This window comes from Lipotes vexillifer, unplaced genomic scaffold (genome assembly GCF_000442215.2).
Source record: "Lipotes vexillifer unplaced genomic scaffold, Lipotes_vexillifer_v1.1 scaffold28, whole genome shotgun sequence".
Classification (NCBI taxonomy): Eukaryota; Metazoa; Chordata; class Mammalia; order Artiodactyla; family Lipotidae; genus Lipotes; species Lipotes vexillifer.
In genome coordinates this window covers 481,037-503,824 of record NW_006793929.1, presented here as the reverse complement: position 1 = coordinate 503,824, position 22,788 = coordinate 481,037, and the positions used below count along the sequence as shown (strand labels likewise).

At 49.7% G+C, this 22,788-nt stretch overlaps 1 protein-coding gene across 5 annotated transcripts in view; it reads right to left on the bottom strand.

Moving 5' to 3' along the window:
• The window catches only part of INPP4A (inositol polyphosphate-4-phosphatase type I A), a 54,291-nt gene extending 32,362 nt beyond the window's left edge, over positions 1-21,929 (bottom strand). For 2 of the 5 annotated variants that reach the window (XM_007466877.1, XM_007466876.1), the window contains exons 1-12: positions 21,857-21,929; positions 20,710-20,918; positions 20,078-20,122; positions 13,164-13,282; positions 11,022-11,138; positions 10,668-10,747; positions 8,387-8,498; positions 7,550-7,640; positions 6,947-7,094; positions 3,939-4,069; positions 1,982-2,086; positions 1,374-1,482 (exon numbers count right to left, since the gene is read on the bottom strand). In XM_007466877.1, coding sequence (XP_007466939.1) covers positions 1,374-1,482; positions 1,982-2,086; positions 3,939-4,069; positions 6,947-7,094; positions 7,550-7,640; positions 8,387-8,498; positions 10,668-10,747; positions 11,022-11,138; positions 13,164-13,282; positions 20,078-20,122; positions 20,710-20,815 — 1,163 coding nt within the window. In that variant the 5' untranslated portion in view covers positions 20,816-20,918; positions 21,857-21,929. Of the gene's footprint in view, positions 1-1,373; positions 1,483-1,981; positions 2,087-3,938; positions 4,070-6,946; positions 7,095-7,549; positions 7,641-8,386; positions 8,499-10,667; positions 10,748-11,021; positions 11,139-13,163; positions 13,283-20,077; positions 20,123-20,709; positions 20,919-21,856 lie in introns of those variants that run through there. The other 3 variants (XM_007466875.1, XM_007466874.1, XM_007466878.1) reach the window with 2 other exon arrangements.
• Positions 21,930-22,788: the final 859 nt, after the last annotated feature.

Sequence of the window (22,788 nt, the reverse complement as noted above, 5' to 3'; positions counted from 1 at the left end):
GGGGTGGGGGGGGGGGAATCTGGTGGCCTGGCTTGTCTGCCCAGGGAGGAGCCCTTGGTGGGGACGAATCAAGGTCGAGGAGGCTGCCAGGGGCCTCCCAGAGATGCCGCCCAGCCCTGCGCTCAGCTCTGACCCGACTCCCCGGCTGCTCTGCTGGCCCCTCGGCCCACGACCGCTGCACCTGACCTTTCTTCCCAACCCGCGCAGTCCGAGGTCACCTTGCTCAAGCCCTGTCCTGACTCCCGCCCTGGGGCCTGAGGCTCCGGCCGGTGCTAAGCCTCCTCCGACTGCCCCGCGGGTCCTCCTGAGGCTGGCGGGCCTTGGCCTCACCGTCCTCCACTCACTCAGCTCCGGCCCCTCGAGCCCACGTTCCGTGCAGACTGCCCCGTCGCGGCCCCAGCTTGTTCCTTCTCTGCAGCCCCACCTTCTCCGGGCCTCGCCGCCCCGTCTCCTCCAGAAGCTCGTTCCATCGGTGTCCTCTGCCGTCTCCCCCCACTTGCCTTCATCTCTCCTATCAGCCAGAGCACGGGCTCGTCTCGGTCACCTTCTGCGCGCCCGAGGCCTTCACGCCGCTCCTCCACCTCACGGTCCGAGGAGGCCAGGCCTCGGCCACCCGCCTGGCATCCACTTCCTACACCCGCGCCCCCTGGTCAAGGTAAGCCTGGCGCGTGACGCTCGGGAAGATCACCCACGCCTCGCGGCGTCCAGCTCAACAGCTCGGTTTAGCGCTCTCCCCCCGCCCCCTCTGAGCCACAGCACACCCTGCACCCTCCGCTCGCCGGGTCCCAGCAGGCTCCAAGCGCTGGCGCTGACTTTGCCCCAGGGCCAGGCCCAGACCCGTCAGCTCTGCGTCACCCGCAGGCCGCCTGCGCCCGCCCGGCCCCTCCCCTCTCCTCCCCTCAGCTCCTGCGCCCAAGGCCCCGCCCCTTACCGCGAGCTCCGCAAGGCCGGCCCCGCCCCGCCCACCTCCCAAGTTCCTGCTCAGCGTGGTCAACTCCGTGCAGCCCCTTGAGCCTTTCTGACACTGGGAACGTGGACCGCCAGCATCCACCAGGAGAGGAAACGACCTGTCCCGGGCTTCACGCTCTGTGACCTTCAACCGACCGACCAGGGTCTGTAAAGGGCAGCCGAGCCCCAGCGTCCAGGAGGGCCGCCGCCTGGGGCACCGCTCTCCAGGTGCATTTCCATCCGCTGTCATTTTACAGTCACACACACAGAGCAGCACAGGGCCCATAAGGCAGCTCCTCCTGCCCCGCAAAAGCAGATCGGATGCTGGATGTTTCTGTGGTCCCGTTTTGACTTTCTTTTTTTTTTTTAACCTAGGAAGCTTCAGACGGCAGTACAAGGACGACAAACACCCTCCAAGAACTTACTGTTTCTTGGTCTCTTCAAATTTGTGCAGCTTTTTGCGGAGACCTCCTGACTTAAAGCCTTGGCAGTGTGCTGCTGGCGCTCCGATGGTGACAATGTCGTAGTTCTGATCTGAATGACAGAAAGCCCTCCTCCATTACTCTGGGCTCAGGCCTGTGGATGAGCCAGCTACAGGGATACGTACACAACTCTGGGATCCCCTGCCGGCCCACTCCCAAGCAGCCTGTGGTTCCCTCAGTTGCACAGCCCGGCCTGCCCGAGGGCCTCTGGAGCCAAGCACCATCATCTCGGCTACGCGGGGTCCTGTCTGTCTCAGGGGAGAGTCACACAGGGCAGAGGGCAACTACCCAGCGACTCAGCTTGCATCCCTCCTTCAGAAGGATGACCTGTGGGCAATCTTCTGCCACAGCAACACAAAGGGACGCTGGAGGGAGGACAAACGAGAGGAAGGGGTCTGAGCTCTCCGCAGAGGCCTTCCGGAGGCCCTTGGGCTGTGCCTCTTTGCCGAGCACGCAGCAGCAGCAGCAGCAGCACGCACAGGGCAGGCTGGGGCAGACGTGGGGCAGCTCAGGGAGAAAAGAAGTGAGACGTGATCGAGCGACACGGTTACCTGATCCTCCATCGTCCTGAACTCTCATCCTCTGTATGTGTAAGTTTGTGGGAACGAATTCTAACTTTTTATCTGCTTTCAAACTGCTTGCTTTGAACGAGGGACCTGAGGAATGGAATGTGAGAAAATAAAGATGGTCAGCCCGTATCCCCCATTCATGAACGGTGGGTGGAGAAGGGACAGTTTGAGGGTGCTGCTGCGGGTATGCAGGTGTGTGTCAGCAGTGGCCTCAGAAACTGAGCTGCCCGTGAGCACACTTCCTTCCCAGACGATGGGGGTGAAACGTTGAGGGAGAGCAGCTCCCGGCCAGGAGACTGGTTCGGGGTCCTAGGTGGTGAAAGGGGCCTCGGAGGCTCAGGAGTGACGCCCGGCCTTCCCATCGGCAGCTCTCAACCGACAGGTCTGACACGGGGACAGGATTCTGTGCAGCACGATGTCAGCACCACTATGAAAAGCAAGTGGGCCCGTGCCAGGAAGTGCCTGTTCCAACTGTAGAGCCTGCCGGCATCCAAGATCTAAGAAACTGGTGTGACGGGAGCAACACTTCTCAATTCTGAAAAGTGATGAGAAGGTCTGCTCATCACCCCAGGTCTATCAAGATGAGCAAACGCTACACAGCCTCGATTCTGGCCTCTGGAAAACAGGCTAACATGTCCCCTTGTACATCCTGGGGTGGGGCTCAGGAGTTTGGACCATGTTTTCTAACAAATATTCACAATCTTATTTCTATAATCAGAATACTTAATTAAGTAAAGAACTACTTGCCTAGAAAAAGAGGCTATAAATTACACTAACAATCAGGAGAAATAAACATTCCATCTAGTGAAAAAAGACAAATTCATTTTGCCAGTATGCAAAATGCAGACCAGCCACTGTCCGCTTTGCACTTTGCCACGGGAGATGGTTCTCTAGCTACTGACGGGGTAGCCCGTGGACCCCCAGCACTGGCATCCTGGGAGCCTGTTATAAATGAAGAATCCCAGATCTGCTGTTCACGAGACTCTCCGGAGACTTAGAAGCACACTGACATCTCAGAAGCTCTGCTCTCGAAGAATCATGGTGGGGGCGTTTCAGACTTTCCCAGGTAACAAGCATCCAGCACGGGCAGGTGCCTAAGTCCCTTCAGGCAAACACTGCCATTTGTCTTAGAAATACACTTAGATCTGCTCTTCAGATTCAAACCAAAGCCAGGGCAGCATCATCTTGTCATGACTCCTATAAACCTGGCTGCTTCTCAGCCAAGTTTAGGGACAGGTTCCTCTGTGCTGACCCCACATTAAGGGGTCACGATTTTCCTTAAAAGCTGAAGTTCTATTATAAAGAGGGGAAGGAGGGAAGAATCTGAAGAGAATAAAGTAATAGAAACCTAAAAAAGTCACTCCATTTGGAACCAACAGGGAACGAGTTAAGCACAGTCTTCTAAACCTACCCTGAAAATGTTTTGAAAATCAAGTGGCATCTTTCAAGAAGAAAAAGATGTGTCTGTATTTCACTTTCACTTCTGAGTCTTAAAATGGAGAGCTCCACTCAGACAATTCATATGTAAACATAAGGACCGCTAAACAGTTAAACCGGGAAATCTAGAAAACCCTGCCTTGCTTTGTCTCAAGGCAAACGGCCTGCATCCTTTTGGCCATTTCACTGATGCTAGACCAAGATGAAGAAATAAAATGAACCAACAGCCTGTGACTTTGTCTCTCCTGAATTTCATCCTACAGCGGTTGTTTTGGCAGATGATACCATGGAAGGAACTTTCGATGCAATTCACACATTTGTCTTCTCAATTAAGATCTGAAAACTCCATATTTGAGAGAACTCACACCTACATGAGAATCTATTTTTAAAAATCCATTAGAGTGTCTCTCAGTGGGAATATGGAAGTGACCCTGGGTTCCAGATTTCCAGCTGGGAAAATGAGAGTGGGTGAGCCATGGTGGGGTTGAGAGCGGGCACCCACCTTTGTACTGATGGAGGTCGGTCAGGTTCTCCTGGTACGTGAGGATGATGGTCTGGTACTGAGTGACGATCTGGCGCCGGAGGCTCTCCCAGCAAGGGGACAGTTCCCCCAGCTCCTCCAGTTCACATACTCTGCAAGCAAGACACACGCATCAGGCCATGGCGCCGGCTCCCTCCCAGCAGAGGCTCAGGAGTCCTGACCAGCCAGGAGGACGGTTGGATGTGGACGCGTCATGCCCAGGGAAGGCCCTGCGAGTCTGGAGGGGCAGCAGCAGGGCAGGACAGCAGACAGTTCCAAGAGCGGCTGTAAAAAAGGCAGACCGCTGACCACGTGGAAACTGCCAGAGAGGCTTTCCATAGGAACTCAGTCAAATGTTCAGGGAAAACTAAGTGAAGGAGTGAAGAGGGGAGTGGCTCCACCACGGCACCCTGGCGACCTTGCATGTGTCCAGAGGCCACGGGGGCGTGAAGGCTTGAACTGCAGCCTGAGTCTGACCCTCCTGGAGCACAGGAGGACTGGAGCCTGAGGGCAACTGCTACAGGGCCTCCCCACCCATCCATCCCCCCGACCCAGGGCTGTCACTGCCTCCTGGATTCTGGGAGGCATGGGGCTTTCTGCCCTCACCAGAGCAGAGCTGCAGAATATAAAGCTGTCCCGCGAGCCGGGCTGCTCAGCAACGGGGGTCCCGTGGCTCCTGCTGTGGCCATCAGGCCGCTTACGTTTCACTGTCATCCTATTCGGGTCCGGGACAAGGACCCCGGGAAGATGGCAACTTTAGCTATCGTTCCCTTTACTATCTGTGTAAGTAATGAACTGTCTAGATCTAAAAGTGCATAGAGAAGAAGACAAGAAAAAAAAGCATTTGTTATATCCACAAAAATGAAAGCTGTTTAAGAACTGAAATATACACTTCTTAGCTCAGAAGGAAATAATAGCTACATAATCAGAACAATGAACACAAAAAATGGATTCCAAAAAAAAAAGGATAACCATTTTAGGAAACTTAGGAAACTGGCGAGGGGGTGAAGGGGGGCGTATAAAAGACCCAAAACCCTCTTCATAGGAAATCAGCAGTTAATCTCTGAAGGTGATTAATTAAGAGAGTACTCTATACATAAATCTAGAAATACAGCAGAAAACACTAAAACGGCTAAAAGCAGTTGTTTCTTGGGAAGGAGATCAGAAAGTTGAGCATCCCAAGACTTATGTTTTTTGTTAAAAACCTTTTTGCGCTCTTTGGCTTTTTATACTATGCACGTTTTCCTCTAAGGGGGGGGGGGGAAGCTAATTTTATAGAAGTGTTTAGGAATCTACTAAATTTTCTAAAGTTAAAAAAAAATTAAAAAGCTGTGCCATTTTATTATTATTATTATTATTACTAATCAACAAGATTAATGTAAAAGAACCCTCGGTGCAGGCAAGGCTGGGTGGGACCGATGTCCCCATGGGTTGCTGGCTGAGTGGCCCCGCTGGCCTTGGGTCTGCACCTGAGCCTGTCTGCCTCAGCCGCTGCGGGCCCTTCTCTCTCCGTGTCTCTGCCCGTGTGTCACGTGGCTCCTCCTTGTGCTTCGGGTGTCAGCTTAGTGTCACCGTCTCTCAGAGGCCTGCCCCGGCCACCCTCCTCCTTCTCACGGCCCTTTTTAAGTTCTGCACACCAGTAACCCATCTGGGCCCCATGTGGCCCAAGTTCTGTTACTGACTGTCTCCCACGGTCCATCTCGCTCATCAAGACCCCTGCCTCCCCACCACAGTGAGCAGAGCACCGGCCACGTGGTTGCTGTGAGAAACAACAAAACCCTCCAAACCGACACAATGAATGAACGAACTCTTCCGAGCTGTAGTGCACCAAACAGTGGGAAATTATGCATAACTAAAAATTTAGAGAAACTGAAGATATATAGAAAAGTAGATGGTAGCTATGTAAACATATTACAAATATGGAAAAGCTGAAAGGAAGTTTTAAAAAATTAACTCTATAAAGTATACACAGGGCTTCCCTGGTGGCGCAGTGGTTAAGAATCTGCCTGCCAACACAGAGGACACGGGTTCGAGCCCTGGTCCGGGAAGATCCCGCGTGCCGCAGAGCAACTAAGCCCGTGCGCCACAACTACTGAGCCCACAAGCCACAACTACTGAGCCTGCGCTCTAGAGCCCACGAGCCACAACTGCGGAGCCCACGTGCCACAACTACTGAAGCCCGCACGCCTAGAGCCCGTGCTCTGCAACAAGAGAAGCCACTGCAACGAGAGGCCTGCCCACTGCAACGAAAAGAAGTCCCCCGCTCACCGCAACTAGAGAAAGCCCACGCGCAGCAACAAAGACCCAACACAGCCAAAAATAAATAAATAAATAAATGTATCTAAAAAAATAAATAAATAAAATATACACATATAGGGGGATAAAGCAGCTCATTGCGTTATTCTTCCCCTTTTTCTCTAAGTTCAAATTTTTTTCAAGATAAAAAAATTACAACAAAATAGCTGTATTAAAACAGTAGGATCTGGCTGCACTGTTTTCCTTCATGCAGCTGCTGCGTTGCATCTAAGATTAACACTGCTCGACGGCAGACGGGAGACGTATCCTGCAGTGCCCGGACCTCCTCGCAGGCTGCCCCCCGCCTCAGGACCAGTGAAGCAGGCCACGGGCCGAGAGACACAGAGGAGAAGTGTCCTGATGGGTCATCCTTAGCCCTCTGGAGCCTGGACCGTAGGAAACCATGACCCAGGCAGCCACAATCAGAGAGGGACCAGCTAGTCTAACTTTCTTAAGGCCAGAGGGGAGGCGAGGGGAGGGGAGCCCGTGCTCGGCAGGGGCACAGCTGGCGTGTCGGGCACGCTGTCTCGTGACGTCCTCGCACAGAAACCCTGGGACACAGATGAGCAAACTGAGCCCAGGCCGCGCAGCAGGCAGGCGGCGGACGCCGGGCGTGCGGCCCATCTGAGGCCAGTGCTCACCCACCCCGCCCACGGGCCTCCCAGACGGGAGGGGCAGATGACAGGGGGCCTCACCTGGCCGCGTCCTCCTCCAGCAGGAGCTTCACGAACTGCCGGGGCACGTGCAGGGACAGCATGCTCTCCGCCATCTGCTCCAGGATCCGCAGGTGGTTGCCTTCGGTGGTCGGGAACCGGTACATGCGGCAGATGGCACCGCCGAACACTGAGGCGGGAGGGGGACAGGCCGCGGTGAGCAGGCGCAGGCCGCCGCGGGGCCCTCCCCCCCGGCCCCCGGGTCTCCTTCCTGCTCATCTCCAGGGAGTTAAAACAGTTAAACCCACACCCACGGAGTGATCGAGCCCGAACGCCCCTGCCCTGTGACATGCGGCCTCATCATCCCAGACCGTGTCACCGGCTCTAAGGTGCTAAGACCGGGGCGAGGAGGCTGCTGGACACCGAGCCTGACACCATCGAGACAGAGCGGAAGGAAGCAGGAGCCCCCTCCCCAGAGGGTCACGAGGTCCCGACATGCTGCCACAAAGGACGGCACGCTGATGTGCAGAGAGAGGTGACAACGGACGTGCACAGCCGTGACAATCAGAGCGGGTGGGGAAGCAGACCACGAACCCGCGTGGACACTCACGAGTGGCAAGAGTACCAACAGACGAAGCCGTTTACCCGATTTCAGTAAAGTGTCTTTTCGCAACGAAGCGTATTTGGATCGGATTCCCAAGGCCTCGGTCAAGCTCTCGTCAACAGGCAGGACCATCTAAAAACATGTACAGAAAAGCATGAGAAAACTGTGACTCAGACTCCAGAGCACATCATGTCATAAAAGAACCCTTGAAACTAACATCCACCATCAACTCTACGAGAAACGCACAGCCACAGACAAGTGAGGCCCCCTCCCAGGACACTAAACATACTCCACCCACACAATTTTCTAGAAATGCACAACTTTCGACCAAGTCACTTCCCCTTGTCTTTGAGTGTTCTGACGTGTAGGATGAAAGGGCAGTGGTAGATGAGGCCCAGGAGTATTTTCCACAGCTGACGTTCAGGTTCATCTGGGGTAAAATGAGAGATCTCTGTATTTTACAATGACTATCTACCAGCGTTTGGGCTCTGAAATTAGAACTGTTGTTTGAGAGTGTCTGGGTGAGCGGCTGTGCATCAGAGAGGGTGACACGGTGGGGGTGGGGTGGGGGGCACAGGTGTGAGACGGGGCCCAGGCGACTGCGAGGCAGAGGAGCGTCTGGGAGAGGAAGGCCGTGCCCAGCCCTCGGGGTGACCTGGGTCTCACCCCACACCCGCGAGCCACCTCTGCCCTCCCGACTGACTGCAGCTCGCAGTCTGGAGAGGCGCCAGCGTGGCCTGGGGCAGGGGCAGGGGACCGCTCCTCTCTACCTGGAGAAGTGCCCGGGAGCCCGGCCTTCCCCTCCGCACAGCTCACTGGCAGAGCGCGTCGGGACGGTCCTCGACTCCTCACGGAGAGGAGCAGAGTGGCGCGCTCACCCTCCCGCTGGCGGCGTCCAGAGGCCGGGTCACGGGGGGCCGCGGGTCCGACTTCTCCTCCATCCGCCAGCCCATCACGGCGACGCTGCCCACGCGGTCGCTCTCCGCAGACCTGCAACCGGCAACGCGCTTTGGTAAACGGCGCCGTGACTGCGCTTCGTTTTCTGCTTCAACACAAAGCGCAGCTTCCTGGATGGTCAAGGGGTCCTGGGGGTGCCAGGATGGGGCCAGCTGGTGGGTCAGGCAGCAGTTACCGTGTGCACAGGCTCCGGGGGAGGCAGGCGAGGAGACGGGGGCACAGAAGAGGGCTGTGTCTGAGAGGGGACGATGCCCCAGAGATGGGTGGCATGCCCGGTGAAGCGGGGGTCGGGGGTAGCCAATGCCCGCTCGGGAGGCTGGCGCCCATCGGCCCTGGGCTGACCCCGCCCCAGAGAGTGATGCGGACACACCTTGCAATCGGGACTGGAGAGCACCTTCTTCTGGCACTAGACCCCTTTTCTACTCATTTCCACCCCACCCTCAAGCTCCGACTACCCTCAAGGCCTAGGCCGGGACCCCAAGTAAGCTGAGGTCACCCAGGATTTCTCAAAGCCTCTGAATCCTTCATGGTATAGCTGACAGCACTCTAGCCCTGGTCTGCTTTACTGCTAAGACCCCCCTCAGGGTGGCTGCTGGCTGCCTGGGCCCATCTGATGCATCCAGGGAAGCCCCAGTGAATCCTTGATTCATTCAGAGATAGCCTGAAGCCTCTGGCTTTTTTATCTAAGCTGTGGGGCTTAGCCAGGTTCTAAATTTTTATGTGGTCACATGCATCCACTGACCATTTCCTCTGTGACTCACTCTCAAGGTTCTCGTGCCTGGAAAAGTCCCTCCCCAGGCTCTCTGGTCGACGGTCATCTCTAGCTCCTTTTAAAAAGGATGATGGGGCTTCCCTGGTGGCGCAGTGGTTAAGAATCTGCCTGCCAGTGCAGGGGACACAGGTTTGATCCCTGGTCCGGGAAGATCCCACATGCCGCGGAGCAACTGAGCCCGTGCATTACAACTACTGAGCCTGCGTTCTAGAACGTGCAAGCCACAACTACTGAGCCCACGTGCCACAACTACTGAAGCCCGAGTGCCCAGAGCCCGTGCTCCGCAACAAGAGAAGCCACCACAATAAGAAGCCCGCTCACCGCAACCAGAGGAAAGCCCGTGCGTAGCAACAAAGACCCAACGCAGCCAAAAAATAAAAAATAAAAAGTGCAGGCTCTGGAATCAGACTGCCTGGATTTGTACGTGGGCTCTGACAGTTCTTAGCTGGATAACACTGAGCAAGTTAATTAACCTCTCTGGACCTCAGGTTCCTAATATCTCCTCCTAGGGTTGTAGTATTAGGCGAGGTCATACAGGAGAGCACACAGCAAGAGCTTAATAAATGACTATAAAATGTACATGTATAAAAATTTTAAAAAATAATAATAAATAAATAAAAAGGATGATGCCCACATCTTACATTTAACCCTAATCCAACTAGAATCAGCTCTGGCGTACGATGCACCTGGGTGTTCTTCTCTAACAGCCCCCCCACCACCACCACGCGACCCTGCTTTTTCTCCCCGAGACCCCTTCCTCGTCCTGAGTCAAGCTCTCCACACACACAGCAGGGTGAGCCCTGCCCAACGCCTTCAACTCCGTCGTATCTTCAAAATGTCGCACTACTAGCAGGGAATTCATCTTGTGTCAAAATCTTCTTTGCTATTTGGGACTATTTCCCCAACTTTTACATCATTTTGGGAAAAAACAAACAAAAAAAACACTGTGTCAGGGTGGGAACTGCCCCTAAATTGAATCTGGGAAGGACCGACACCTTACCTTGACCCCAACATAGTGGGGTCCCCCCGCGCCTCCCTCCCCACATTCCTTCCTTCCACAAATATTTATTGAGCAGCAGGCACTCTTCTAAGGTCCTGGGATACGAGCAAAACCATGGAACATCCCTGCCCTCTGGGAGATCCTATTAGGGAGGGGACAGATAACAGGAAAGTATGTTTGGTATTATTAGATGCATACCTAGGTTTTCCTTTGGGTCTGCATACTTCCTATAAACACTGCACACTTCCATTCCATGACAGGCCCTCTGACAGGCTTTTCTTCTCTCTCCTCAATGACAACTAAGTCCCCGCCCAGAGACTGGCCTCTGGGGACACGGTGCTCGCTCAGTACAGGAAGTAGGGCCTTTCCCCATCTGTCCCTGGACCTCATAATTCCAGATCCTTGCAAAGGGACAATATTAAATACCAACCTTAGTGTTAAATACAGCCTATGACGCCTGTCCTGGAGCAGATCTTTGACGACAAATGTTCCAGAGCCCAGCAAGTACATCTGAGGGAGAGGGGGAGACAGCATTAGTGCACCTGCTTTGCCTCTGCTCCAACTGCCAGGCCCTGGGGAGTCCAGCTGGCTGGATCTCTCAACACATCTGACCTCATCTCAGTAGCCCAATGGGGAGGCTCATAAAGACATTCCCAAAGACAAGTACATTTGGACATTAATTTGTGAGCCAGAAGTGAAGTCAATCTCGTGTTCACCTCTCAAACGATTACATAACTTTAAAAAAAGGGAAGAATATCCCACGAACCACAACATGGTACTTAACTGTTCCCTGAGATCTATCCTTGACATCATACACGGAGAGCTTGATCTGTGTCATCTGATTGATGAGAGAGTCTTGAAAGAAGGCAATACTGCTTAGAAATATAGGATCGTTGGTTCCCTAGAATAGAACAACAACAAAAAAAGAATCAGAATACAGAGTTGGATTTTTTGAACTGGTTGCTTCTGAAATACACCAACATTCTCAGAAGGAGAAACTAACGTTCTTACCAACTTGGATCAACACAAATGCAAATGGAGCTTACATGGATGCATATAACCAAAACACTGTCTTCCAAAAAGGACAAAGTTTTCCGGGCCCAGATACAACAAACAGACCACCACACAAGCTGGGCCCAAGGGCTCATTCTAAGGGTTCCTCCCTCAGCGGGAAGGATTTTCTAAAACTGAGTTGAATGTCCACATGTATTCTTAGTCTTACAACTTCAGATGAGTTATGTATTTGGATCTACTACTGTGGGTTATTCCTTTAAGATGTACAAAGGCAGATGGAAGAGGATATGAATGGCCAGAGTTGGTTATTTCTAGAATCCTGGGTTTGGAATAATTACGGTCCGGCTTTCTTAGGGCTGTCCTTTTCTGAAGACTAGCTGCTAGTGTCTCAATTGTAGGTAGCTACTTTCTGGCAGCCCAGCCTTGCCCCCCTAAGTGCCATTACATCAGACTCTCTTCCTCAGGCAGTGGTTAGCGATATCAGCCAAACAGTTAGCGGCTCCTGTCTGTACCTGCAGCTCCAGCTCCACTGTCTCTGCGCCTGCTGGACAGTGCCCACCCCAGGTGTCCTGCTGGGGCCACGGCCCCACCCAACCTGTCCCTCCATCCGCTGGTTCGGACCCTCTCCGACTCCCTGTCCAAGGAGGCTGCAGGCCCGGGCACCTGCTTTGGAGCCTTCCCCTCCTCTGTTCTCAACCACCCAGCATCGCTGCACCCCCGCCAGTTCCACCTCCAGAGCCTCCCGCTCATGCCCCCTTCTTTCCACTCCTCCCTGCTGCCAGTCAGGCCCCACGGCACTGTCACTTCCCCAGCGACCTCCGACTCGGGGCCTCCCTGAAACACACCTGCAGACAAGGCTGCCCCACCTGGCCAGACCCCCGCTTCCCTGCACTCCTGCTGTGCCTCTGCACACACTGGACGGGATCAAGTTACTCTCCAAACCCACACAGTGAGCTGGACGGGACCTCGTCCTCCGGGTACCGTCCTCGTCTCTCTGCTCTAACTGAGACCACACTCTGCTCTGTCTGCATGAGCCACGTTCATTTCCGCCTCCTCACCCACAGGATGGTAGACTCCTTGAGGGCAGGGGCGGGGCCTCAAGGGCCTTTCTATCATCCACGGCACCCAGCACTAGGCTTCATACGTAGGCAGTGCTCGACAAGTGCTGAGAAAACAGAATTGTTGGCTTGAACTTGGAAATACATTTCTAAGAGAATGAAAAAGTGTCTTGCCTTCCAAATTGTGACACTGGGAGAGAAGGGGAAATGCAATTTGTTTGGTGGACAGCGCCAGGGAGGAGATACTCCACACCTAGAGGCTCACGTCACCAACAAAATCCAACAGGAGCTCACACCAGCCAACTCCTACACTTAGTTTCATAACTTACATGATGTCCTCAATTATCTGAAGAAATTTTGTAAAATTCCCCAGGCGAACACGTATCATTTCATTCAATGTAAAAAGTAAACACATAGCACACATCTCAAAAGAATATAAAAATAAAAAGCAACAAAAATAAAGGTATGCCTAGTAAGAGGGTTGGTTAAGAGTTAACACTCTCCAAATTCTGATTAATGAGCACACCTGTCCAAAAGTAGCAGCCAACTGGAGGTGACAAGGAAGAATCAGGCCTTACCTCTGAAAAGGCAATCAACCGTAGAGGACCACTGTTCAAAAACAGCCTGCCAATGGACAATCAATAGTAACTGAAAAGGATATGGCGAATATAAATGCCACCCGCATGAGTAAGTGTGATGAAAGATACCAATGTACTGAAAAGCCATGGAAGAACAGCGACGATCCACAGGAATGCAGCTGCAGCTACAGGTGCTCAGGCCACTGAACAGCCCTCCCACCGGGATCAGAAACACTGTCACGGAGACGCCGGAGGCCAGGGGCCAGCAGCACCCACCTCAATGATCTCCGTCTGCGCGTGCTTCGTCCAGAACGCCTGGGGTGGGGTGGTCACACTCACTGCTACAAAGCTATTTGGTTTTCGATCTAGCGATGGCGTATGCAGTTCACTGCAAGCTACAGAATTAAAACAACAGAAATAAAATAAATAAAATAAAATAAAAATAAAATAGAAATGAATCTTTAAAATCAGGCTCTAGTTAGTTCTCTGTTCCAAATGCACCCAAAGAAAGCAAGAGAAGTAAATGACACTCAAAGGGATGAGATGATCACACTGTCAGCTGTCACAGGGAGGTGATTTTTCAGATTAGAAGCAATCCCTTCTCAATCCTCCCCGCCTTCCCCAGCCCCCAGGACAGCAATGCAGGCACTGCCAATGGAAGGCTCTCTACGTCCACGGAATGGATGACAAAGGAAGGGTCTGACCCATAAAGTCTGACCTTAATAACTAATTGGAGCTAAGCAGCCACAGAGTTGATGAAATCAAGACCCAGGACTTCCACAGCCGTAGCTTATGGTGTCCCCAGATCTGTGTGTGATGTATGTTGGAAGCAAATTAAAATTCTATGGCAAAATAAAGTTTTTTGTTTAAGGAAGTCATTGCTCATTTATTCTCCTTATAAGACTTATATCAAATGTAAGATTACTAAACATGTGACTTTTCAGAACAAAAGGTGCCCTGTAGAAGTGTTTCAGTTAGAAAATGTACTAAGCATTTTGAAAGACTCAGATAACTCTATCATAGAAGGGACCCAGAGGAAAAATGACCATACGTCTTTGAATCTAACATGCTATCTATTGTAAAATGCATTATGAGAGAAAAAAAAGGCCCACTGCCATTTGTCTATGATATGCCACTGATTGTAAGACACTTTCTGATTAAAGATATACTAAAAAGATGAAAAAATATCCACCTTGTAACTGATGAAACATATGGTAAATCATCCAACACTCATAAAAAGAATTGGCTTCTCTGGAGGGGAACTGAACATGCCCCACAGGGTTGCAAGCCTTTGGTTAATTCCAAGAGTTCAGAAACAATTGATGTTTTAAAAAAATTTTATAATTTTTAATTTTTATACAACTTCTAAAGGTTACTTTCCACTTATACTTATTACAAAATATTGGCTATATTTCCTGTGTTGTACTATACACCCTTAAGCCTATCTTATACCCAGTGGTTTGTACCTTCTACTCCCCCCACCCCTGTATTGCCCCTTCCAGCTCTCCCTACTGGTAACCACCAGTTTGTTCTCTATATCTGTAAGTCTACTTCTTTTTTGTTATATTCACTAGTTTGTTGTATTTTTTAGATCCCACATATAAGTGATATCATACAGTATTTGTCTTTGTCTGACATATTTCACTTAGCATAATGCCCTCCAAGTCCATCCATGTTGCTGCAAAAGACAAAATTTCATCCTTTTTTATGGCTGAGTAATATTCCATTGTATCTGTATGTACCACATCTGCTTTATCCATTCATCGGTTGATGGGCACTTAGGTTGTTTCAATATCTTGACAATTGATTTTGACCATTTTCTCACTGCCTTTATGAAGGAGAGGATTTTTAGAGGTCTTTATTCCTGCTCTCATCATTCTCATTGATTTTTTTAAACGCTCACTGGTGATTTAAAATTCAGAAACTGATTTTTACTTCTGCAAATTAATTTACTTCTGAAAATTAATCTCTTTGTATTATCTTCTCATACATCTTCACGGATTTTCATTACTTATTGGAATATAATAAAATACAAAGACCTTGGGTTTTCAGTGCAATGAGTTTTGACAATCATATACACCCATGTAACCCTCATCAAAACAAGATACCTTTTCCCATCAGACGAGAAAGTTCCCCCCCATACTTCCCAGTCAATTCCCCTACTTCTGCAACCACTTTCTGATTTTTATCACTTTTGTCCATTCTTGAATTTCACATAAATGGAACATTTTTAAGATTCCTCTGTATTGTTTATATACCAATAATTCATTTTTCTTTTTAAAAATTGATGGATTATATTCCATTGTATGAATGTACCAACGTTTACTTACCAGTCCTGCTGTGAATAGACATTCAGGTTGTTTCCAGTTTGGAGCTATTATAAATAAAGGTGCTATAAACATTCTTACATCTTTTTGTGAACATGTTTTCTTTCTTTTGCCTAAGTACCTAGCAGTGGAATTTCTAGCTTATAGTAGAGGATACACTTAGCTTTGTAAGAAGCTGACAGTTTTCTAAAGTGGCTGTATCATTTTACAATCCCACCAGCAATTTACATGAGTTCCAGCTGCTCTGCATCCCACCAACAGTTGGTGGGGTTCGTCTTTATTTTAGTTGTTCTAATGGACGTGTTTTAATTTGCACTTCTGTGATGACTCATGATGTTAAGCATCTTTTCACTGTGTGTTTATTGTTCATTGTTATAACTTCTTTTGTCAAGAGTCTGCTCAAGTCTTTTGCTCATTTTTAAACTGAGTTGATTTTTTTTAAACTGTCAATTTGTAAGCATTTTATTCTGGATCTGTCCTTTGTCAGGTATATGTGTTGTGATTTTTTTTTCCCCCAGTCTGTGGTTTATTTATTCATTTGCTTAAAGATTTCTACAGTTCTTGATTTTTTGATTTTAGATTTTTAATTTTAGAGAACGGCAGGCAGAAAAATGTCCCTCCCCCTAAAATGTATCCACGTTCCAAACCTGTGAATCCGTTCTAATCTAAACCTGTGAATATATTATAATAATAGGCAAAAGAAGACTTCATAGATGTGATTAAGGTCATGGAATCTTGACATGAAAAGATTATTCTGGATTATCTGTGTGGGCTTAATCTAATCACATGAGCTCTTAAAAGTACAAGTGGAAGGTGGAAGGGTGAGTTAGAAAGATGTGACAATAAAAAAAAGAGAGACAGGACAGATTCTAAGCATGAAAGGCACTCAACCTGCCATTGCTGGCTTTGAAGATGGAGGGAGGGGCCACAGCCAAAGAATGTGAGTGGCTCTTATAAGTTGAGAACAGGCCTCAACCCGGTAGCTAGCAAAGAAATGGGGACCTCAGTCCTAAAACCACAAGTAACTCATTCTGCCAACAGCTTGAATGAACAAGGAAACACATTCTCCCCTAGAGCCCCCAGAAAGGACCGCATCCATGCTGAAGCTTTCATTTTGGTGTTATAAGATTCTAAGCAGAGACCCAGCTGAGCCCTCTGGGTTTCTGACCTAAGGGAACTGTAAGATAATCAATCTGCATTGTTTTAAGGTGCTATGTTATGGTCATTTGTTATGGCAGCAATAGCAAACTAAAACACAGAGTTAGTACTTTCTGCCAAGAAAGCTCTGCCTACCCTCAAGTTGTGGTGGTGAGTTATTTATTTTCTTCCAGAAGCTTTAAGGTTTCATTATTTTCTAAAAATTCTATTCTCTTTCTTCTACTCTGTCTGCCTCAACAGAAATCAGGGATTTGACTGTTCCATTTGCTCTCCCTCCTTTAAGCTACCCCCATCGGTGACCCTGGTCTGGTCTCTCTTGGCCTGCCCTCTCATCATGCGAGGTTAGAACATCCGAGTCTCTCAAGCGCAAGTGATGGCAGGTAGGTTGAGACACCAGCAGGTGGCCCAAGGCTGGAAAGACTGATTATCAGCTTAAGGGCTGATGGGCCAACTGCCACCGTCAGAACACACCTCCCCACGGGTGACATTCTCTCCTGGCCTCGTCCCCACCCAGCCTGTCTAAATCTCACGCAAGGTTTAATTCCTAGCTCAGTTCCATGGCTTCCACGAAGCTTTCTCTCTGCAGCCCACAGTCACGTCTCCTTCCGTTTATCACTTACACGTCACTCCTCTGGCATATTTCCATAGAAACCATTAATCTCTGATATGTGGGTCCTGTCTCTCCAACCAGAGCATCTGTAGTCCCAGCTGAATAAATGCTATTGACGTAAACCGGTAAAACCTATTTTGAGTGCATATCATCTGACTCAGCAATTCTATATCCAAGAGTTTATCCTAGGGAAATAATCAGCAAAATATATGAAAGATCCATGTACATGTACGTTAACTGTGCTGGTGTGTTTATAATGGCAAATTGGAAAGACCTAAATGTCCAGCAATAGGAGACTGGTTAAAATAAATATGGCACAGCCATACAATAGATTCTATGTAGGCATCTAAAATGATGAGGTGGCAGATCCACGTTTATTAAAATGAAAAGACGCCAGTGATATTTCGCTACGTGAAAAAAAAAAATCATGTTAAGAACACTAGGATGACATTCTTGTAAATAATTCCATCACCTCCACAACTAAAACTCATCAAAAGTTTCTGTATAGCCCTGTGTGGGTGTAAAAAATTATCTGGAAGGATATATACCAAAATGCCAACTGTGATTCTCTCTCTCTGATAGGGTTTACATTTTCTCTATTAAAGGTTCTTACATGAGTACTTTTTAATTTTAAACTTCTATTTTTAAGATAAAACATTTGACCATTCAATTATCTGACTCCTACTCATCTTTTTTTTTTTTTTGTAATTGTGGCAAAATTCATTTAACAGAAAATTCACCCTCACTTTTTTAAGCTGTTTCTTCCTCCATCTCATTAATATGACTACGTTACCGCCCTTGACTTGCCAGATTCAGAAATGTCCTGTTTTCTAGATTTCTATTACAGCGGTGAAGATTTTTAACTTAATTACATCAACTCTCATTCTCCCTCTAAACTCAGTTTAGCTCAGCTTTTTTGTTACATCCATGTTCCGCATTATTGACGCTAAGCGAATACTATTCATCACGGGACTTCTTTTACTTCTCTCCTGTGTTGGACTCTGCCTCCTGGATCTTCTTTTTTCTCAGTTCATTCCCTCTTTTCGGTGGAGCACACCCTCCACTAACTTCCAGAGAAAGGATGTGGGGAAAGTAAATTTACTTGAGACTCTATCATGAAACAAATGTCTTCCTACCTTCACACTGATGGATAACCTGGTTGAGCAGAGAACTGCAGGTTGGAGACATTTCTCCACTCATATTAAAGATGTGGCCCCACCGTCTTCGAGCTTCCCATGTCCCCAGGAATCTCTGGTTTTTCCCTCTCTGGAAGTTTTTAGGGTCTTCATCTTATTCCCAGGGCTCTGAAGTTCCACCGCGACCTGCCTTGTTATGCGCTCTGTGGTCCCGAGAGATGCTTCTATTATTTCTTGTTAATTCCCTCCCTCCCTTTTACCTTCTTTCCTATTTTCTCTTCTAAATATTGAGCCTCCTGAATTTGCTAATTTTCCACTTCCCTCCCGTTTTCTAGTTTGCTCTTAAATTTTTACTTTCTGGGATAATTCCTCAAATAACCTTCCAACCTTTACTGAATTTGAAAATGCTCTGTTATATTTTAAATTTCTCAGACTGTACATGCTCTTCAGTTGTTGATTTTCTTCATAGTTTCCTGGGTTTTTTTTTATGGATACACCATCTTCTCTTGACGATACACATTATAATTTCTTTGACGTTTTCTTCTTTCTTCAGTGTCCCTGTTTCTTCCAAGTTCTATTATTTTCTGTCTTTCATGTTGCGGGCCTTCCACAAAGGTCTAGGGATCTATGCTTTCATTTTGTTTTAAATCACCTCTGAGGTATAATTTGGATGCAAAATGCACGCATTTTAAGTACAGCACTCAGTGAGTTTTGATCAGCATACACACCCATAGACCCACCACCACTGTCCAGACACAGAGCATCTCCATCACCCCAAAGGGCTCCCTGTGCCCCTTTCCAGTCAGTCCTCATGCCCACTCCCAGATAACCATTAACCTGTTTTCTCTCACTACAGATTCATCCTTCTGAGTTTCACATAAATGGGATTACACAACACACGGCCTCTTATCACGGCTTCTTTCACTTTGCACAGTGCTTTTGAGATGCACCCATGGCGTGTGTGTACCAGTGATTGGTCCTTTTCCTTGCTGAGCGGCTGTCTGTTGTATGCACGTAACACAGTTAATCGTCCTGCTGATGGACGTTGTTTCCAGTGCTGGATATTACAGATAAAACTGCAATCAACATGCATGCACCCATCTCTGTGAGCACAAATAAAAGTCCTTTTGTTTCTAAGTATGTGGTATCAGGAAGCTGAGGTGTATGGTGGGCTCCGCGGGCTCCACGACAGTGAATGGGGGGCCGGCCGGCCTACTGTGGCTGGGCTCCAGGCCAGCATCTCTGTGTCTCTTTGGGGGTGGTGGCGAGTGGGTGGTTTACCTTCTCCAGAGACAGCCTCCATCCTGGAGGAATAAGCCCAACAGAATTAGGACGAGAGGAAGCAGGGCAGGGAGGGTGAGGTGGGCGCGTGCCACTCGGCAGACTTCCACGGACAAGGGGAGGCCTTGGAGCAGAACCTTCTGTGATGAGCCACACTGCCCGACCCCTGAGCCAGTACAGCCCACGACAGTGGTTGGCACACTCTCTCATCTGATGCTCGTGAGAGGGGCAGCATCAGGGGTCAGCTCCTCCGTGCGTGGAGCTGGGATCCGAGGGCTAGAGAGCTAAATGCAACCCCACAGGGCCCTGTGGTCGCGGGCGGACAACGCTGGCCCTAAGCCCCGTTTCCTCACCCCTCCCAGGGGATAGGAGAGGGGAGGGGAGGCTGTCTTTGCGGCTCTGGGTGGGCTTACCTCCCGCCCCTCCCCACTGCCAGCCGGCAGGTAGCATGTGCTGAGGAGACACGAGCCCCGGGGGCAGGCAGGCAGCCCCCCCGAGGTTCCCCCCCACCCACAGGAGGTTCCCACCAGCCTCGGAGCTTCATGTCCTCAGAAGCACTTGAGCAGCAGCGGTGGCAGCAGCAAGATCTCTGAGACAGACTCCTGCCAGTCGTGGAGTGTTTGTTTTTGTTTTTAAGCAACGTATATTTTAAGACAAGAAAGTTTAAAAGACACCTACCTAAGCTGAATTCTAAAATGGGCTCATCTGGATCTTGTATGCTTCCTGGATAAAAAAGAAATGACAGAAAGAGAATCACCCTTAATAAACTTCTCCCTGCTTTCAGACTGGATGCAAAAAACTCAACACACTGGTGGCAATCATTTCACAATATGTATAAGTTAAACCATCAAGCGGTACATCTTAAACTTACAGTGATATACGTCGATTACTTCTCAATAAAACAGGGAAGAAAAACCCAACGCTCTGCTTTATTTTCCCTCACAAACTGTTATATGAGATGATTTCTTTGTTTTCTAAACATTTTAGTTTGAGATTCCTAAGAAGTCTCTGACCCCGAGACCAAACCCCCTCCCACTTGGGTCTGTACACTCACAACACAAAGAGCTTTTATTATGGTCTGGGCACTTGCCAGACAGGCACTGTGGACATTCCCACGTTATCCATCGGCAAATGAGTCCTGGAGGTGCCCACGCAAGCCGGAAAACTGATGGCGGGCAGGTTCCAGTGGAAGCAATTCCCAGGAAGAGGGCTGACTTCCCCCTATTCCAGTTCAAGCAGAGGGATGCCAGGCCTGGCCCTCCCAGCGCTGCCACAGTATGGGACCCGCGGGCAGGCCCGGTGAGGCTCACCTGCGAGAGAGAGGCCAAGCATGTCGGCTGCCACATCGATGGTGGAAGCCCGCTGCATCGCACGGGCCCTGGTGCCATGGCGAGGGCTGTGCTCTCTTGCTGTCATGATGTCATTGGTGACGATGTGCTTCCTGTTCCTGGGTCAGACCACGCCTGATTCCCCGGGAAGCGCTGTCACCAAGCCCTAGTCCCCTAAGGTGGCGGTAGTCCTGAGAAATAAAAAGAAACACTGTTTTTTTAAAAAAACAAACAACAACAACAACAAGAAAACAGGGACGGTGACGAAGAGACACTGTGCTCTCACGGAGAGAGCACGTTGACCTACATGGACAAGATGCAGAAAAGCCAGGGCCCTCTGGCAGCTGGGGAGCCAGGATGGAGAGTCCGATGAGCTAGGCCCCATCTAGTCACCTCCTCTGTACTCACACACACACCAGCACGGTCCGTCCGCGGGATCCCGTAAAGAAAGCATGTTCTCTTCAACAGAGACATGCCACATTAAATGATGGCTTAGATCTAATCATAAACTATGGCCTTTGATATTTTCTTGTTTGCTTTATTATGTTTTTCTACCGGCAAGCCTCAGAGACTCTTTATAATCATAAATCAGCTCACTACCATCTCTGTTAGAAAGATAAGAGACCCAAGAAGAGGTCTGGCACCCACTGACCAGGACAGCACAGCAGAACAGTGGAAACCAAAGGCATGTCTCCAACCTTGCTCTCTCCCTCCCAGGGGTAAAGGATCTTCACGTGTGTCGGACTCAGGCTTTCTCTCCCACAAAACGCGACAATCTACGCCTCAGTGGATAGTGCTGTGCTGTGGATACGGAGGTCTCTGGGCAAAGGGCCACTGCAGGCTGAGCCACACAGATGCTCCGGCCCAGCACAGAGCTCACTTTCTGCTCTGAGAAGTGGGTTACCCAGCAAGGAGTGAGTTTCACATATTCTTCTAACCCTATATGCTACAATCCCTGCTGTCTCCGGAAGGAACCAACCTTTAGGAGTTAAGATAAGTAGACTAATAACCCCTCTCAAAGGTCCCCATATATCCAGACACCCCTGTCTTCTCAAAGTGCATCAATGCCTTTGCACCTGAAGGGCCTGTGTTCCCACTCTTGGGTTAATTCACCCAGCGACTAACTTACTGGACATGTTCGTTCTTGGACCAGTAGAGACACGTGGCATTTCTTCACAGAAGCACATCCAAATCCATCATCTAAAAATAGAAAATTATAAACTTAACAAGCTAGTCAAACATAAAGTTCTCGAGAATGCTTATTACAATGTACTGATATATGTTATAATTTTAATGCCTAGAAATGTGGGGAAGCCAAGAGCTACTACGTGTTCCTTTGAGCTTCACATCCCAATCTAACCTTCTGGCTCAAAAACAAAGGTTTTGCGCAAAGCCCCGAAGGATGAGAAGCGGAAAGTGCCCATTCCTCTCCCCCGCCCTGGGGTGATCCAGGGGAAGGGGGGACAGCCCTAAAGGGCCTGCTGGGCAGCTGGGATGTGATTCAGGGAAAGGAGGAGATAAAGAGCCCGAGGCCCAGGCTCCCTGCTCAGAAATGTCAGGCCCTGGGAGAACCTGGGTGCCTCTGAGGCTCTGCTTTTTGGTGTCTAAGATGAAGGTGGTTGTACCCACCTCACGGGGCTGCAGTGAGAAGCCAATGTGCAAGAACGGGAGCGGGCTCTGCAAACCCCACCTAGCTCCCAGCCCACCGCTGCTGCCTGGCCCCTGCGCGCCTTCCCGCGGATCCCAACACCCAGGCTCCGACTCGGTCCAGCACTGCTGGGGTCGCTAGGGCAGACCGCAAGGGCCCAGAGCGAGAGCATCTGAAACTTCCAGAGTCCATGGTGGAGACGACAGGAGGATCAGTGTGCGCAGCCGTCAGACAAACCCGACACCCCCTGCAGGCTGTGTTCCTCCCCCTCCCACTGGGGCACCCAGGGGCCTTGGGCCTGGGCATCTCAGCAGAGAGGGCAGTAGCCTGGCTGGGGAGGCCCCAAAGAAGTCACCAAGGGGAAGCCTCACCGGTTTGCTGACATCAAAAGGCATACAAGTCAAAAATATGCA